Source organism: Suricata suricatta, chromosome 5 (genome assembly GCF_006229205.1).
Source record: "Suricata suricatta isolate VVHF042 chromosome 5, meerkat_22Aug2017_6uvM2_HiC, whole genome shotgun sequence".
NCBI classification, from domain to species: Eukaryota; Metazoa; Chordata; class Mammalia; order Carnivora; family Herpestidae; genus Suricata; species Suricata suricatta.
The window spans coordinates 56,019,436-56,037,626 of NC_043704.1; the positions used below are offsets into that span (position 1 = coordinate 56,019,436).

At 38.0% G+C, this 18,191-nt stretch overlaps 1 protein-coding gene across 1 annotated transcript in view; it reads right to left on the reverse strand.

Moving 5' to 3' along the window:
• Positions 1-18,191, reverse strand: part of MORC1 (MORC family CW-type zinc finger 1) — a 167,228-nt gene that overhangs the window by 80,070 nt on the left and 68,967 nt on the right. The window contains 2 exon segments of the mRNA XM_029938704.1: positions 193-321; positions 17,126-17,280. Of these exon segments, the coding sequence (XP_029794564.1) occupies positions 193-321; positions 17,126-17,280 (284 nt within the window).

Here is an 18,191-nt window from a genome sequence, read left to right on the forward strand (position 1 = left end):
AATATGAGTGCAAACATATGGTATCTGTCTTTCTCTGCCTGACTTATTTCACTTAGCATGACACCCTTACCTCTTTGAAAGCAAGAACCCTATCTTACCCACCTTTGTCTTTTGCACAGCCCACTTTTAACACAACAATTTGCCTATTGACTCACTAAATGCTTGCTGATTGGAATGGAATTCAACACTCACCACACTGAATGATGTATGGTATGGCCATGGCTTGTCTTCTTTGATACTGAATAGAATCTAAAGATTTCTCCACATCCTTGTTATTCTGGTATCCAAAGTCATTCCAAAACGATGTTAGATTTCTATTACCTTAAAAAAGGCAAAAAATACTTAAAGAAAATGAAATCAACAAGATCAGCATTGATAAGGGAAGTTGAATACAAACATGTTTATATAAGTACTATCTTAGCTATGTAAAAACTAATACAAAGAATAAATAAGAAATAAAAGTATTAATATTAGTTTTCTCTGAGTATGAGTATGGGTGAAACTTTCCTCTTTATACTTTCTTACATTTCCCAAACTAAATATAATAAATACATTATTATTTGTTACAATGGTGTAATATTTTTATAACAAAATTAAAAACAATAGCAGTTATAAAACATACACATACCTCTACTATTGCAATAAAATACATTGATACTTAAGATTTTTTTCCTAAATATTCCCAGGAACAATTGTGCTTGTTAAACTTAAAGGCCACCCTGAAGACTACTGATTCAACGGGGAGCCTGGGTGGCTTAGTTGGTTGAGTGTCCACCTTTGGCTCAGGTCACAATCTCATGGTTCATGAGTTCAAGCCCTGCATTGGGCTCTCTGCTGTCAGCACAGAGTCTGCTTTCAATCTTCTGTCCCCCTCTCTCTGCCCCTCCCCTGCTTATACTCTCTCAAAAACAATAAACATTAAAAAACATTTATTGGTACAGATATTTATCATCTGGCTCATAGCCACTGTTTTTTCATCATTATTTTAGCTCTGGCCCCTTTTCCTTCTAGTCTTTTATGCCCTAGCCTTGGCCCAGATTCTATATTCCCTCCGTGCTTAGAAACAACCACCTCCTGAACACTTTGTGTATTTTTACATGTGCATATATTATTTTTAAATTGCTTTTTAAAAAAAAGAACCCATGTTTATCATTCTGTCCAACATGGTGACCACTAGCCACATGTGGCCATTAAGCACTTGAAAAGTGGCAGATATCAAAGATTTCATCAGTGCACAAGGTCAAAACAGTGAGCGTCTAACCTACACACCTTGGAAGTAAAACACATTCAACAACCTGAACATATGACTGGATAATCCATGCAAAATACAAATAAACATCCTTATACCTTGCTGTGCCTGTTAAATTTTAGATCCAGAATGCTGTGTGCCATTAGGAACAGCAAGGAAGGAATGCAGACTTCAAGAGGAACTATGTAATTGGGCCAGGCTGAAAGCTGCCCTCACTAATTCCCAGGTCTCCTCCCTTGTTGCTTCACAGAACCCCTAGCAGTTCTCATGTCAAGTTTCCCTTTGAACTCTGGTTCGTGGGCTTTTCTCAACCCAAGTTCTTGGCTTTCTGCTAACTGCTCAACATGCAGTCTTGCCCCTACCCAGACTTCACTTTTACTGCACATCACATCCTGAAATGTTCTCTGGTGCTTGCACAGGGCTTGTAAGACCGTGTTCTCTGATTTCCACATGAACTGCTCAGCACTTACCAAGTCAAGACAAGAGCTGCTGTAGATTTAAGTCAGGGGGCTTTGAGTATTGTCTCTGCTGCACATTACTTGATAATTGTGGGAAGTTACTGAATTTTCTCCTCATAAAGTGAGTATTTGGGGTGCCTGGGTGGCTCAGTCGGTTAAGGGTCCAACTCCGGCTCAGGTCATGATCTCACAGTCAATGGGTTCAAGCCCCACATCAGGCTCTGTGCTGACAGCCCAGAGCCTGGAGCCTGCTTTATATTCTGTGTCTCCTTCTCTCTCTGCCCCTTTCCCCGCTCATTCTCTGTCTCTCTCTCTCTCTCAAAATAAAGACATAAATTTTTTTTTAAAAAGTGAGTGTTTACAATAACTTGCCTTATAGGGTTATCATAAGGAAGAAATCTGAAGATGTGTTACAAAACTACAGCACTCTGCAGAAATTTCCATGACTGCTGCATTATATTTGTCCTCTCTTTCAATATTGCTTCCCCAAGGAGGCTGTCCCTTTTGAAAGGAGAAACTGCTTTGTAACTGCATGCCTTCAACCCAGAGCTCAGCATCCTGAATGGGACAAGCCCTCAAAAAATGTTGCTGCTAATCTTGACAAAATATGTTATTAATGTGCTGTTTGAGTTAAAATGAAGGGGAAATAATGTCTCTTCTGAAACATTAACTGAACACAGCACAACCCAACTCACTTCTACAACAAGTATCAACCATGAACCCCAGCATAAATATTTTAAGTGATCACATCACTTTTTTCTCAACTTTAAAAAATGCTTATTTGTTTATTTTGAGACAGTGAGCAAGCAAGGGAGGATCAGAGAAAGAGAGGGGAACAGAATCCCAAGCAGGTTCTGCACTATCAGCATGGAACTCAATGCGGGGCTTGAACCTATGATGTTTGAGATCACGACCTGAGCCAAAATCAAGAGTCACACGCTTAACTGACTGAACCATCCAGGTGCCCCTGTTTAAAAACATTTTTTCATGTTTATTTATTTATGTGACTCTTTAACACTTATGTGTCACATTTTAGTTTACTTTATGCCTATTCCCCCCCCTTGAGAGTGAAATTCTTAAAGACTGTGGCTATGTTAGGATCTTGTTTTCAGAGGCAGATACACAGAGCTTAATGTTTACTTACAAGACTAAGTAATACTGGAGAATAACTGGCCATCAAAGCAGAATAAAACACCCAATAGTCCAAACATCATGACATCCAGGTCTCATAGGAGACATACCATTCAGAGTAGATATCAGGACAGAGAAAACAACCAGAGTTATTCACTCAAGATCAGAAATGGCTTTTTCTGAAGTTCTCAATAGAACTTTAACTTTTATTTTCCAAATAAAAATTACTCGGACATGTACAACTCACATGTTATTAAAACCAAGTTCCAAAGACTAGACACTGAAGACTAGGCAGATGCTTCATCAGGTGGATAAGTAAGCCAGAGATTGGCAGTAGGCAGAAACTTATCATGTCAGCTTCTATTTTATGTATTGCTCAGTCTGTATAGATTTATAGAGATACCCCTGAGAAAAGTCCCTCCCATAAGAGGGAATCTCCTCCAGGCTATCAGTGGATTTTTCAGAGAAACTTTGCAAGTCAAGAGAGTGTGGGATGATATAATCAAAGTGCTGAAAAAAAATGACAAGAACACCATCACCTGCCAACTAAGAATAATTTATCCAGCAAAGCTGTCCTTCAGAAATTAAGGAGACACTAAGAATTTCCAAACAAAAGCTATGGAATTTCATTGCCACTAGACCCGCCATATTAGAAATGCTACAGAAAATTCTTTAAGCTGAAATGAAAGAACACTAATTAGTAACTTGAAAATATGAAAATATAAAACTCACTGGTAAAGGTAAACATATAGATTCAGAGTGCTCTAATACTATGATGGTGGTGTAGAAATCATTTAACTCTAGTATAAGGGTTAAAAGACAAAAGTATTAAAGATAACTAAAGCTATAATAATTTCTTAACAGATGCACAATATTAAAACATGTGAACTGTGAAACTAAAAAGAAATAATGTTTGCAGGGAAAGGAGTAACAAGGTAGGGCAATCAAAGTTAAGTTGTCTACTAAACTTCAACTTAAAACCAAAATTGACAAAATTCAATATCCTTCCATGATAAAAACTGTCAACAAATTAGGTTTAGAAGGAATGTACCTCAACATAATTCAGACCATTATGTCAAGCCCACAGCTAATATTATACTCAAGGGCAAAAAGTTAAGAGCTTTCCTTCATGAGCAGGAAAAAGACAATGATGCCTACCCTCACCACACCTAATCAACATTGTACTGAAAGTCCTAGCCAGAGCAATTAGATATGAAAAAATAGCATCCAAATTAGAAGTGAAGAAGTAGTAAAAAAAAAAAAAACAAAGGATTCTAGTTGGCAGATGATATGATAGTATAAGTGGAAAACCTAAAGACTACCCCCCAAAAACTGTTAGGACTCATCAAAAAAAAAAATCAGTAAAGACAAAGGATATAAAACCAAATACTAAAATCAGTTGCATTTCTGCCACTAAGAATGAACTGAAAGAGATCTCAAAAAGATCTCAAAGAGAAATTAAGAAAACTTCCTCATCTGCAAAGTAATGCTGAAAAAGAGAACCAAAGTGGGAAACATCACAATCCCAGACTTTAGCCTCTACTACAAAGCTACAGTCATCAAGACAGTATGGTATTGGCACAAAAACAGGCACATCAACCAATGGAACAGAATAGAGAGCACAGAACTGAACCCATAAACGTATGGCCAACTAATCTTTGACAAAGCAGGAAAGAGTATCCAATGGAAAAAAGACAGCCTCTTTAGCAGGTGGTGCTGAGAGAACTGGACAGTAACATGTAGAAGAATGAAACTAGACCACCTTCGTACACCATACACAAAAATAAAGTAAAAAATGGATGAAAGACCTAAATGTGAGACAGGAAACATCAAAACTCTAGAGGAGAAAACAGGCAACAACTATCTTTGTACTCAGCCATAGCAATTTCTTGTTCAACACATCTCTGAAGGCAAGGGAACTAAAAGCAAATAAAAACTATTGGTACCTCATCAAGATAAAAAGCATCTGCACTGCAAAAGAAACAATCAACAAAACTAAAAGGCAACCAATGGAATGGGAAAAGATATCTGCAAATAACATATCAGATAAATAGTATCCAAAATCTATAAAGAACTCACCAAAAAACAAACAATCCAGTGAAGAAATGGGCAGAAAACATAAATATTTTTCCAGAAAAGTCATGCATATGTCCAAGAGACACATGAAAAGATGCTTAACATTGCCCATCATCAGGGAAATACAAATCAAAACCAAATTGAGATACCACCTCACATCAGTCAGAGAGGCTAAAATTAACAACTCAGGAAACAACATATGCTGGCAAGGATGTGAAGAAATGGAAAATCTCTTGCACTGACTATTGTTAGAAATGCAACCTGGGGCAGCTGCTCTGGAAAATAGCGTAAAAATTCTTGAAAAAATAAAATTAAAATGACCCTATGACCCGGCAATAGCACTGCTAGGAATTTATCCAAAGGATACAGGAGTATTGATTCATTGGGCACATGTACCACAATGCTTACAGCAGTGCTTTCAACAAAAGACAAATTATGGAAGAGCCCAAATATCTATAAACTGATGAATAAAGAAGATGTGGTTTATATATACAAGGGAATACTACTTGGCAATGAGAAAGAATGAAATCCTGCCATTTGCAACAACGTGGATGGAACTGGAGAGTATTAAGCTTACGGAAATAAGTCAATCAGAGAAAAACAGGTATCATGTTTTCACTCATATGTGGAACTTGAGAAACTTAACAGAAGACTATGGGGGAAAGGAAGGGGATAAAATAGTTTCAAACAGAGAGGGAAACAAACCATAAGAGACTCTTAAATACAGAAAGCAAACTGAAAGTTGATCGGGGGGAGTGGGTAAGAGAGAGGGGAAAATGGGTGATGGGCATTGAGGAGAGCACTTGCTGGGATGAGCACTGGGTGTTGTATGTAAGTGATGAATCACAGGAACCCACCCCCAAAACCAAGAGCACATTGCATACATTGTATGTTAACCAACTTGACAATAAATTATATTTTAAAAAAACAATAAAAGACTTAAGATTAAATTTGACCAAGGAGGTAAAAGTCCTATACACTGAAAATAAGACACTGATGAAAGAAATTGAATAAATACAAAATAAATGGAAGGTTAACCCATGTTCTTGGGTTGGATGAATTCATATTTTTTAAATGTCCATATTACTCAAAGTAATCTATGGAATCAACACAAAAGAAGTACAAAAAAAAGTCTCTAAATGTGTATGGAACCACAGAAGACCCTGAATAACCAAAACTATCTTGAAAAAGAAAAGCAACGCTGAAGGCCTCACCATTCCTGATTTCAAAACATATTACAAAGCTATATAATTAAAACAGTATGATAATGGCATAAAAACAGATACATATGCCAATGAACAGAATAGAAAGCCCAGAAATAAACCCCACCCATATATGGTCAACTAATCTTTGACAAGGGCACTAAGAACACACAATAGGGAAAGGAGAGTCTCTTCAATATAGGTAGTGGAAAAACTAGCTATCTACATGCAAAAGTGTGAAACTGGGGCTATTTTACACTACTTATAAAAATTAACTCAAATAGATTATAAATACTTTAAGTCCTGAAACAATAAAACTCCCAGAAGAAAACATAGGGAAAAAGTTTCTTGATATTGGCCTGTTTTGGATACATTACTAAAAGCAAAGATAACAAAAGCAAACAAACAACAAAAAAACCAAAATCAAAAAACAAATGCGATCACATCAAACTGAAAAGCCTCTATACAGCAAAGAAAAAAGAAAACAATCAACAGAATGAAAAGATATCATAAAGGTGAAATATTTGTAAACCACAGATCTGATAAAGGATTAATATCTAAAAGATGCAAGGAACTCCTACAATCCAATAGCAATAAATTCATACATACAAACATACATACATACATACCCACACTCTGATAATAAAATGGGCAAAGGACCTGAATAGACAGTTTTACAACAAAGATATACAAATGGCCAAAGGTACATGAAAAGGTGTTTACCATCAGGGAAATGCAAATAAAAAGCACAATATAATCTCACACCTGGTAGGACAGCTATTATCAGAAAGAGAAGAGATAACAAGTGTTGATGAGCATGTGGAGAAGAGGGAACTCTCATGCACTGTTGGAGGAAATGTAAACTGGTACAACCATTATGGAAAACAGTATGGAAGTTTCTCAGAATATTAAAAGTAGACCTACTATCTGACCCAGAAATCCCACTTTTGGACCTATATCTGAAGGAAATAAAATGTCTTAAAAAGATCTTCAATATCATGTTCACTGCAGCATTACTCAGAATGGCCAAGATAGAGAAATATGGAAACCAATATGTCCATTGATAGATAAAAATATGATTAGGTATATAGATAGAATATTATCCAGCCATAAATAGTTTGACATACTGCCATTTTGCAACATGAATAAAACCGAAGGCTATTATGCTAAGTGAAATAAGCCAGACAGAGAAAAACAAACACTATATGGTGTCATTCACATGTAGATATCTAAAGAAAGAAAGTTGAATTCATAGAAACAGAAAGTAGAATGGTGGTTGCCAGTGGCTGTAGGGTAGGGGGAATAGGGAGGTGTTGGTCAGTCGGTACAAGCTTCCACTAATAAGATCAATAAGTTCTGAGGATCTAAGGTATGGGATGGTGCCTGTGGTCAGTAGTACTGTAGGGTACACTTGAAATTCGCTGAGAGAATAGATCTTAAGCAATCTAACTCCATACACAAAAAAGACAACTGTGTGAGGTGAATGGTACTTAATTAACATGATTATGGTAAATATTTCATAATGTACAGGTATATCAAATGGTCATGTTGTACATTTTAAGTGTACACAATTTTTTGGATCAATTGTGACCCAATAAAGCTGGAAAAAAATCCTTATCTATCTAGTCTGGCAAGAAATAATAAAAATTAAAAATAATAATTCATTAAATCAGGTCGGTCTTGGCTAATGGTGTGGTATATAATTATGGACATTTGGTTACATATGTGGTTTTAAAAACTGATACTATTGTTAATGTATCTTAATGAGGGTTCTTTAATTACCCTTTCATCCTGAAGACCATTAAAAGAGGTGAAATTTCAAAACTTGAAAAGTACTTGATTTTTAAAAATATATCTTAAATATTTCCACTGACCTATAAAGAGTACTCTGAAGAAAAATGAAAATTTATTAATGCCAAAATTATATTATTTGAACATCCTCAAAATTATTCCAATCAAAAAATTCAGTTTATTTTGTAAACAGGAAATGGCTGCAAGCATGCAGGTGATATTCAAAATTATAAAACAATACATATCTTGAAATTTTTGTTTGAATAATCAACAAGCTTATTAAATTGGTGGAATAATCAGGAATTAATGCACACAGAATTAAAGTCCTAATTCCTAGAACAAATATCTGAGAAAAACTGAAAATTTAATTTACTGTTAGCTATATATGGAGTACTTTATTTAGAATATTTCTAATGCTTAAATTAATCCAATTAATTTTTCAGGAACCCTTTAAAACTCAGGAAAAATAATGAGAACTGCTGCAGTAACTTACCAAACATTTGCCAAACACCAGTAACTAAAAGAGCAGTTTCACAAAGACCGTGGCTCTTAAAAAGAGGAGAAATGTAACACCTTCCTAGATGTCAGTTTCATATCTATTCATAGAATGTACAAATACATCCAGGGAATCAATTAGCCAAGAGGAGAAGTAATAAAATGCAGTAATAAGCTACCAAAGCAAAGCTTTGATGGTTTCAGTCAAAATAAGGAAGGCTAAAACAGTTATGAAATCAAAGCACCAAGAAAAGCATGAGATGAAAGTGCTTATCAGGTCCCTGCAACTAAACAGATGATTATATTCTATTTTTAAAGATCTCCTGAGACAGAAATTATATCTCTGTTCTCTGGATATCGTAAATCATGCCTCCTGCTCTGTTGAAACTGTCCTGTTTATCATTACCCCTCATTCTTAGCTAAGCCAGATATCAGACGTTTTGTAAGCTGATCCATGTGTAACTGCTGATCATTTATATTCTTGATGGAATCCCTTGGTTAAGGATGACAAACTGGTTTCAACGAATAGGCCAACTCCAATCAGCTGGAAGTGATGACTGCACACTCTTGAGAAGGGTGGTGAAGCCAATGGCCACTTAAAAGGAAGAACTACCATCACGGCTTAGAGAGTCTGTGGGGCATGTATGAGAGCTGCTACATAACCACTTATCCGAGTACTCTGTTTGAATTGAAGGACAGCAGAGCGAGAGGTCTTCAGTGGTGGTGAAGGTGCGCATAGCCCCATTCTTTCTCAGGGCTCCTGGGTGGATCAAGTGGTTCGGGCAAGTCTCACTTTATGGAAATAGTGGCAGAAGTTAAGTGGCAGGTACAGCCAGAATGTTTCTTCTTCACTCTACTGCAAGCACAGTAGGCTCCAGGGCAAAGCTCCAGGAATCTGAGGAATTGGTCCAAGTCCCTGGAAGTGTCAACTTCACTACCTTCACCTGGCAACACAGCATCATTTCCCCCCATTTCGTATCAGTGCTTTCCCATGTGGATCTCTTCAAGCTGCAAAATAATTTCAGAACACTACTCCCCAAACTGAGAAAACACATGATGAAAAAAATTGAATTCAATAAATTCTGTGTGATTCTGTATTTTACTACACATGACTACATCTATACATATTTGAAAAACTGTAGGGGTTCCTGGGTGGCTCAGTTGGTTAAGCATCCAAACTTCAGCTCAGGTCATGATCTCATAATTCATGGGTTTGAGCCCTGCGTCGTGTTCTGTGCTGACAGCTCCAAGACTGGAACCTGCTTTGGATTCTGTGTCTCCCTCCCTCTTTCTCAAAATAATGAAACATTAAAAACAATAAAAATAAAAAACTGTAGCATATGTATGTGTGAGGTATAATGCCATTTTAGACAATTATTAGTAAACAGGAATTAAAAGACTCCAAGCACATTCTAAAATCTCCTAGGGCTCCCTGGCTCCTAGTTTAGAAACATACCATTCTGGGCACTGGGTACTAGAGGAAGAAGGTCAGAAGCCTTATGACAATAAACCTCCAAAAACAAAACTGAGGAAAGTTAGGTTTCTTCTGTGCCTTCCCTCAAGAAGAAATAAAACTTACTTTCTCTTTTTCAAGTTACATTTTTACTTAATTATTGTCAATTTTCTTTGGATACACTCAACCTTTTTAATTCCCTCTATGATAAGGAAATTAAATTAGACATAGTAATCTAACCTAAAAAATATTCTTGGAGTTCTGTGTCATTATGGGCAATAGCCCGGTCAGCCAGCTCACTCTCCTCAGCATCTGGGTTAGCAAAGTTTATCTTTCTACCAGGACTCACTTTACACAGACATACACAAAGCCCACTGACTTAATGTTCTCAAAAATCTAAAGATTCATATTTACTTTTTTTTCTCATTTCCCCAACTTTATTCAGTGGCACATTCACATTGAGGATGAGAGTAGGCACAAGGTAGGGCCTGATCTGTCCTGGAGCCCACACACCATGTGCTACAGATGGGAGGCGGCACGGCGGAGGGCCTTGGTGGCCCCAGTAGAGGCCTGTGTACTACGGAGGAGGCAGTGAGTCCCTGGGTCTCTCAAGCCCAGGCCCACAATGCGAGGGGCTAATACTGGGCTGAGGCTGAGGGGGAAGGGTGGGAGACACGAAGTGTCTGCTCCAGAGGGGCCACGTGACCAAGCCCTTATCCAAGGCCCAAGCCCACAGGGCAGGCTGGGGCCACTCTGGACATAGAGTTATGCCACTCATTTTTTTCCCCGTCTAGTAAGGAAAAAAAGGATTTGGGGCTAGGCCAAGCCATCTATCCTGTCCCGCCCCATCCTGTCCTTAGCCAAACAGGTTCTATGTCTGCTTGACAATGAAGCCTTGACATGCAAGTACCCTCATTACGTTGGCAATGTTCTTGCAGTCATCAATGCCGCCATGGGGCCGGCCTGTGTGTTGCAGGCCCAGACCCTTATTTATCTCAAGAAGTCCGTTGTTGGGCCAGCAGCCCATGGCAGAGGTGTAAGCCTTTTTCAGATTAATCCACTGCTGGAAGTAATCTGTCACTAGGAAGCCCAAGTACTGGCACTGGCCCAGGAGTGTGATTTTCAAGTCCCAGTCTCCACAGGTGACAAAACGGATTTGACGCTTGAACTTCAGAGGCCTTCTTTCTCCAACCACTCATCAACCTTCTCCAGCACTTGTTGCAGGCTGGGTTGACCACCCACTGTGGCTCAAATAGTCCCTGGGAGCTCGGTACAGAAGGGAGTCCACGGCCTGACCATTCTGCTTCAAGATGAGGGACCCGATGATTTCCTCCACACACTCTGACCCTGGCCATGCAATCTACTTTTTTTTTTTAATACAACTTATGTTTAACTCTTATTGCATTATTTTAAGTTCAGTCATTAAGATGCAACCTACTCTTCTTTACTAGGGCACACATAAGCAGACTGAGGTCTTGCTTCTGGAATGGCAGGGGTAATCAGACTGTAAGAATAAGAGTGAATTTCACTCCAGAAAAAGAAGGATATGAGGCTTTTTAGAATTTTATTTGCAATATAGATGAGATCCTCTGAGATATTTTAGCATGAAAATTCATTGTAGATGTAAAAAATGTCATTATCATAATAATATAAGTGCAGTCAGAAAGAAAAGGAAGCATAAGTGCTGTCAATGGTGATAATTTCAATTACCAGGTGAAAGCAGAGTAAATGGATGAAATTTAAGAATGTGATTTTTTTTTAAACAGAAATCAATCCAATGAACTCCTGAACCATCCTGCTCTTTGCTGAGAGCTGGCATGAAGTCATGATTTTAAAGAGAGTACATATTTATGCCATATAAGTCCAGGCAAATGTCTGTATCATTTTTTATTGTTTTAATTCTATCTCTAATTAAGATTTTATTCAATACAATTTTTTAATCACTCTGGAGTTCTATGTTTTTTTCTGTCAAGTAGAAAAGTTACAAACTAACTTAGGTGACCAAGTAGAAGATGAAAACAGTTTTAAAAGTATTAGAAGTACTAGAGCTAATAAATGACAAAAATATGATAGAGTTAGAACAGAAGATTTTTGAACTCCTAATGGAACCAAGCGTTGATTATTAACTGCTAGTATCATTAAAAGAGAGAGACTCAGGCAACCTGATGGTAGAACACACTACCACCTATGAAGCATCTTGACAAAAACCAACTAAACAAAAAAGAACCACCACATCTAAATTTGATCAAGTTGCTAGATTCTACCAATTTGCCAAAAAAATTAACAGAATAAATAAAACATGTTAAACCACACCCAGCAAAAAAAAAAAAAAAAAAAACCCTTATATGTGAAAACTACAAAACCACCAGCCCAGTGTTTCCTACAAATAAACTGCAAGGAAAAACAAGAGAAAAAAAGAAATGTGCAGATGGGCAAGAGGGACTAGGAGTTATATTATGACAGGAGACACTTAGAAATGTCATAACAGACTGGACATTTTATGCTATTAAGGAAGTATTGAAAATTTTACGTGTTTGTGTATTGTGGTCGTGTTTTTAAATAGAGTTCTTTCAAAAACATACAATAAATCCATTTAAAATAATTATATAACGTCTGGAATTTTCCTCATAATCTAGTTGTTGAAGAGTACATGGGAATATAAATGAAAGCAGTCTGCCTAGGAGTTGATAACTATTGAGGGTGGTTGATAGATTTATGGGTTTCATTACAATATTCTCTTTAAATCTGTCCAATTTCACAATTTCCGATATATGTTAGTTGGCTAGGAATGCCATAACAACCACAGCAACAACAACAAAACAGACTGGTGGCTTAAACAATGGAAACATTTTTTCACAGTTATGACGGCCAGAAGTCCAACTTCAAGATATGGGAAAGTTTGGTTTCTTGTGAGTCTTCTCTCCTTGGTTTGGAGATGGCCACCTTCTTGCTGTGTCCTCATATCATCTTTCCTCTGTGCGCACATATGCCCAGAGTCTCTCTGCCTAAATATCCTCTTTTTATAAGAACACCAGACTGGGTCAGTGTCCTCTAATGGCCTCTTTTTAACTTCACCACCTCTTCAAAGGCCCTGTGTCCAAATACAGTCACATTCTGAGATACTGGGGGTTAGGGCTAAAACACATGAATTCTAAAGAAATAATTCAGTCTGTAATACCAAACTGAGAAATTTTAAAATAAAACATATGCTGCTGAAAATAGTATATTTTTAAGTGAAAAATAATACATAAAATCAGTAACTTCAAAAACTGAATAAAAAAAAGATATGAGTTATTTCTTGGTCTCCAAATAAACTTGTCTCCAAATATCTCCAAATAAACTTGTCTCATAGTCTCACCTTTCAATATTTTTATAGACCTCACTCAACATGTATCCCTGAAATGAAATGTTGCAGTTCATTTTTCTTGTAGTGCCTTTCTGAGATTTCATAGATTGAAGTACATCATAAGAGAAACAATATTTGTTGTGAGCAGCTGGCTGGATCTACCTGCTCTAGTGTTGGGGACTGAATGTTTGCATCCCCACTAAATTCATATGCTGAAATCCCAGTGTGATGGTATTTGGCAGTGGGGTCTTTGGGAGGTGATTAGGTCATGTGAGTGGATCCTCGTGATAAGATTAGTGCCCTTATGGGAGGCCAGAGAGCTAGCTCACTCTCTTTCCACCATGTGAGAATATCAGGGGAAGTCAGCAGTCTGCAAATTGGAAGAGAGTTCTTGCCAAAATCTGACCATCCTGGGACCCTGATCTTGGACTTCCAGCCTCCCGAACTGTGGGAAATATAGTTATGTTGTTCATGAGCCACCAGTTTATAATATTTTGCTCTAGCAACCCAAGCTAATGCATAAGCATTATTTTTTAAAGAAGCTATTCATCTAACAAATATTATCTCTCATTTTCAAAATTATACACAAACCAAGAAATTGATACGAACTAGGTGATAGCCTAATTATGAAGATTTTTAATTGACTAATCACCTTTATCTAGTATCCCATTTTTACCTCAGGGGAGGTCATCAGTAGAGGGCCAAGTGCTTGATTTTCCTATCCTGTGCAACAGGATTTAAATGAAATCATAAGAAAATACTGGCAAAACTTATCTGGAAAAATCACATATTAATGAGAAGTCAACATTAGATTCCAAAAAAAGGTAGTGACAACCTGAAAGGATGGGCTTAATAAGGTGATAGCACGTGACAAGACTAAATGTATGATTCTACTCTGAGGTCCAAAAACACTAGGGGAAAAATATGAGAGATGGGTGGCTTAACAAGAATACATATTACAAATTTTATTGGGAATTCTAATTGGCAATAAAGACACTGAGGGTCAAAAAAATTTTCAATGTAATTGCTCTGTTCAAACCCAAATTTCATTTGATGTTTCTAACTTTCCCTTCTCTTTCTCTACTCCAAACAGCTCATGGCTAATATTTCCATTTCACTGTAAGGATGCATAAAGCTTCAGGAAACACAGTATCAGACAGTGAGGTGAGGTCAGACTCAGAAAAATATTTCTGAGGTTCTCAGCACCATCTGTGCCAAACATAAATGCAGATTTGATAAATGACACAAAGTCGTTACCCCTCCATTTCCCTTTCTGCTGATCTGATTTTTACAAGGCCCCAATTTTCCATAGAAACAGATCAGATTTATAGAAAACACAAAGACTGTATCTTTTATTTATAAGGCAAAAACCTACCCAAACACTTTTCATTGAATTTGTGTGCCCTATAATACTGGCTTTTAGATTATTAGTCAAGCATTAGATGACTTTGGTGATCCCTGTGGGAATGAATACACAAAGACCTTCAAAGTCGATCTCCTCAGCACAGTTCCTGGGACTACCAATTCTGACCTTGAGTACTTGATTAAGTTCAAGAACGAAGTTTGGGGATGAGGTTGTCACCTAAGTGAATAAATACACATGCTCCCTATCCTTTCTAAACTCCCTGACTTCCTTCTAGAGGAACATCTTTGGTAAAATACCCTCAGCCCTAACTCAATTCATAGACAGCTACAGAACTGGGAAAACAACCTGGTATTAACTAAAAATAATTAAAATGCAAACATAACTTATTTTGAATCTTAGTACATCCACTGAGAAATTTCTGAAAAAAAATTAGGTTCAGATGAAGATGGGGAGTTACACAAGGGGTGGGGAGAAGCAGGCAAGTGCCATCCAGAAGTTGAGACGACTGTGGTTAGGAGGGCACCCCCACACCAGGCAAAGGGGCTTCAAGAGAGCCCTCCCTGAAACAGGACTCAGTACAACATCCTGAGGAAGCGTGGGCTGGATGGAGATAATGCCTAACACCTTGGATTTTCATGCCTCTTTCTGAGGGTTGCATTCCTTAGTTCAAGGATGAGCAAGACAAGAGAGATTACAGAGAAAATAGAGGAGAATGGAGGAGTTACATAGTTTTCAAATGCTTAATGCTTTTTCTATGTCAAGCTAGCATTTGAGGACCAGAGAGTAGATCCTTGATTTACACCTCACTCTGAATATCCTTCTGTCTTCTACAGCTTTAAGCATAACCCGCCAAATAAGGTACTCATTCCTACATTTAGTAGAACTTCAGACATGGCTCTGAGAAAAAAGACATGTGGACAAAGTACATCTGTGCTAACATGCGCACCTCTACTCTTCAGAGCAATGCCTCTCAAACTCTAACGTGCCTACAAATCACTGGCCATGCTGCGAACACACAGATTTTCATCCAGTAGGTCTGAGATGCTGCATTTCTAACAAGCTCTCAGGTGATGCTGATGCTGCAGACTCAGAGAAGATTTTGTTTTTTTAATATAATTTATTGCCAAATTGGCTTCCATACAATACCCAGTGCTCATCCCAACAAGTGCCCTCCTCAATGCCCATCACCTACTTTCCCCTCTCCCTCAGCCCCCATCCACCCTCAGTTTGTTCTCTGTATTTAAGAGCCTTTTATGGTTTGCCTCCCTCCATGTTTGTAACTTTTATTCCCCCTCCCTTCCCCCATGGGCTAAGTTTCTCAAGATCCACACATGAGTGAAAACATATGATATCCGTCTTTCAGAAAAGGTTTTAGACGATGACAAGAAAACCCAGCTTTGGCAGGAAATCTGTGCCCACACCTATATTCACACTCCTAGGTTTCTCCCGAGTTCTATAGTCTTTCCTGTTTCACTGCTGTAAGAAAATTTTAGGGCAAAGCTAAGTGAGTACAAAAGAAAAGAAAATATTCTAAAGTCACAACCTCAAGTAGAGCAGTAAGATTTTACGTTGTCTCAAGAGTAGAGACATAATTTGTGATATGCATGAATTATACATACTTCATGCAAATCATTGAACAAATACACAGTAGCCTGTCTATTTCTTTCCATAAATGAAGCCCTATGTCTGCATAACTTAAAGGAAGTTTATTTCATTAATGCACAGCACACCATCTCATTGTTCAGGTATCTCTGGAGACTGAAGTGGTCTGAATGAGCCAAATTTCCCAGGTAACTAAAGTTGATCTTAAGTATCTGATTATATTTATTTGAATGATTTTTAATCAAACTCTTTTTTAATACATTCAAGACTTGTTAGCTATACAAAACAAGGTTGAACACACATCTACAAATATCGAGAGTAAACAGTGATTATGCCGTGCAGGACAGACCGTGCCATGCGAGCTACTCAGGTCTGCATGGAACTATGTGCCCTGCACGGCAGAGTCTTGGAATGGCCTCCGAGGCCTACCCAAAGCACACTTCTGCTTCCTTCCTCCACGATCGGCTCTCATACTGCGTATTGCCCTCCTCTGACAGTTTTTGATCTGATGCTTTATTTTTCACATAATATTCTGGGATAGATGCTGAGACAGCCCCTTCTCATTTCCCAGATTTCTTTTTATATTCTTATTATATTCTTATTATATTTTTAAAGCTTATTTCTTTTGAGAGAGAGGGAGCGTGTGCACACACAAGCAGGGGAGGAGCAGAGAGGGAGGGAGAGACAATCCCAAGCAGGCCCCGTATTGTCAGCTCAGAGTCTGATGAGGGGCCTAAACCCACAAACAGTAAGATCAAGATGTGAGCTGAAACCATGAGTCAGACGCTTACCTGACTAAGCCACCCAGGTGTCCCATTTTATTATTATTCTTTTAATAAATAAAAAGAGCTCTTTTTACAGAGCTTTGGGCTACTGGTTGTCTAGGTCAGTGCAATCATTCCAAATTAAAGAAATCACACACTGACTATTTCTTACTATGACAACTGCATACTCACTGATTCCGGTGTCCTTACAGTACTGCACCAAGTACTGCCCCATGACTCTTAGCAGATGGTTATACTCTTGGACATTGAGAAACTCCTGCTTATTATGGGATGGCTCCATGATCTCCAAGGGTATATTAACAATTCCAACCACACCTGCACCAAGTCTGGAGGAAGAAATACATTAAAAAATGTAGCTAAGAAAAAAGCAAAAGCAAGTATGCCATGGTCTTTTGAAATAGTTTTTTTTCAAATAAATTTATTCACTGGGTCTGGACCATGTCAAAGTTTAACAAGTTATGACATAGTTGTATTTTGTTACATAAATCTATAGTAATCGTAGGTGTGTTTGGTCTCATAATAAAAGGTCTCCTAATGCACTGTTACTAAATTAACATAACTTTTCCCCAAACCTAAGCCTTACACAGGAGTCGGGGTAGGTTGGAAGAGGGGGTCTTTTAGCGTTAGACACCACTAACGATGCTTCGTTGAAATAAACTGACATAACCCTCTTAATGATCTGGCCAGAGTCACTTTCTCCATCCTCATTTCATCTGTCAAGTTGGGTTCTTCCTTGTCATTGCAGAGGTCCAGGGGGTGCTCAGTGAATTCCACTAAGGGAACATAAGGACCGGGTTATCCCCGAAAGTGACAGGTATCTGCCTATTAGTCTGGTGGATAAATTCAAATTTTTTCAGATTTTTAGCAGCTTACAATGTATGTAACTGGGATATTTCTGCTTAGCGACAGAATATTCTGCTTGGTTTTCCTGTTTTGGGAAAGAACATCGAGTTGTCTACTTCTTCTGAGGCTCCCAACTGCCCTTGGCAAAGCACACAAATCAAGCCTTCCCAGGGTAGGGCTGCTACCTATCGTGTGTTTCACTACTTTCCTTTTCCACCCTCCCTCCCTTAACTATTCATTCTCTCAGTTTTGGCATCATTTCTTACAGGAAGCCTGACTCAACTTCCCCCAGTTTGGTTTACTACTCTTCCCAAATGCTCCTTTTGCACCTGACGCTTGCCTCTAGCACATATTCATCCGTCCATCCACTGATCTATCCATGGTCAGCACCTGG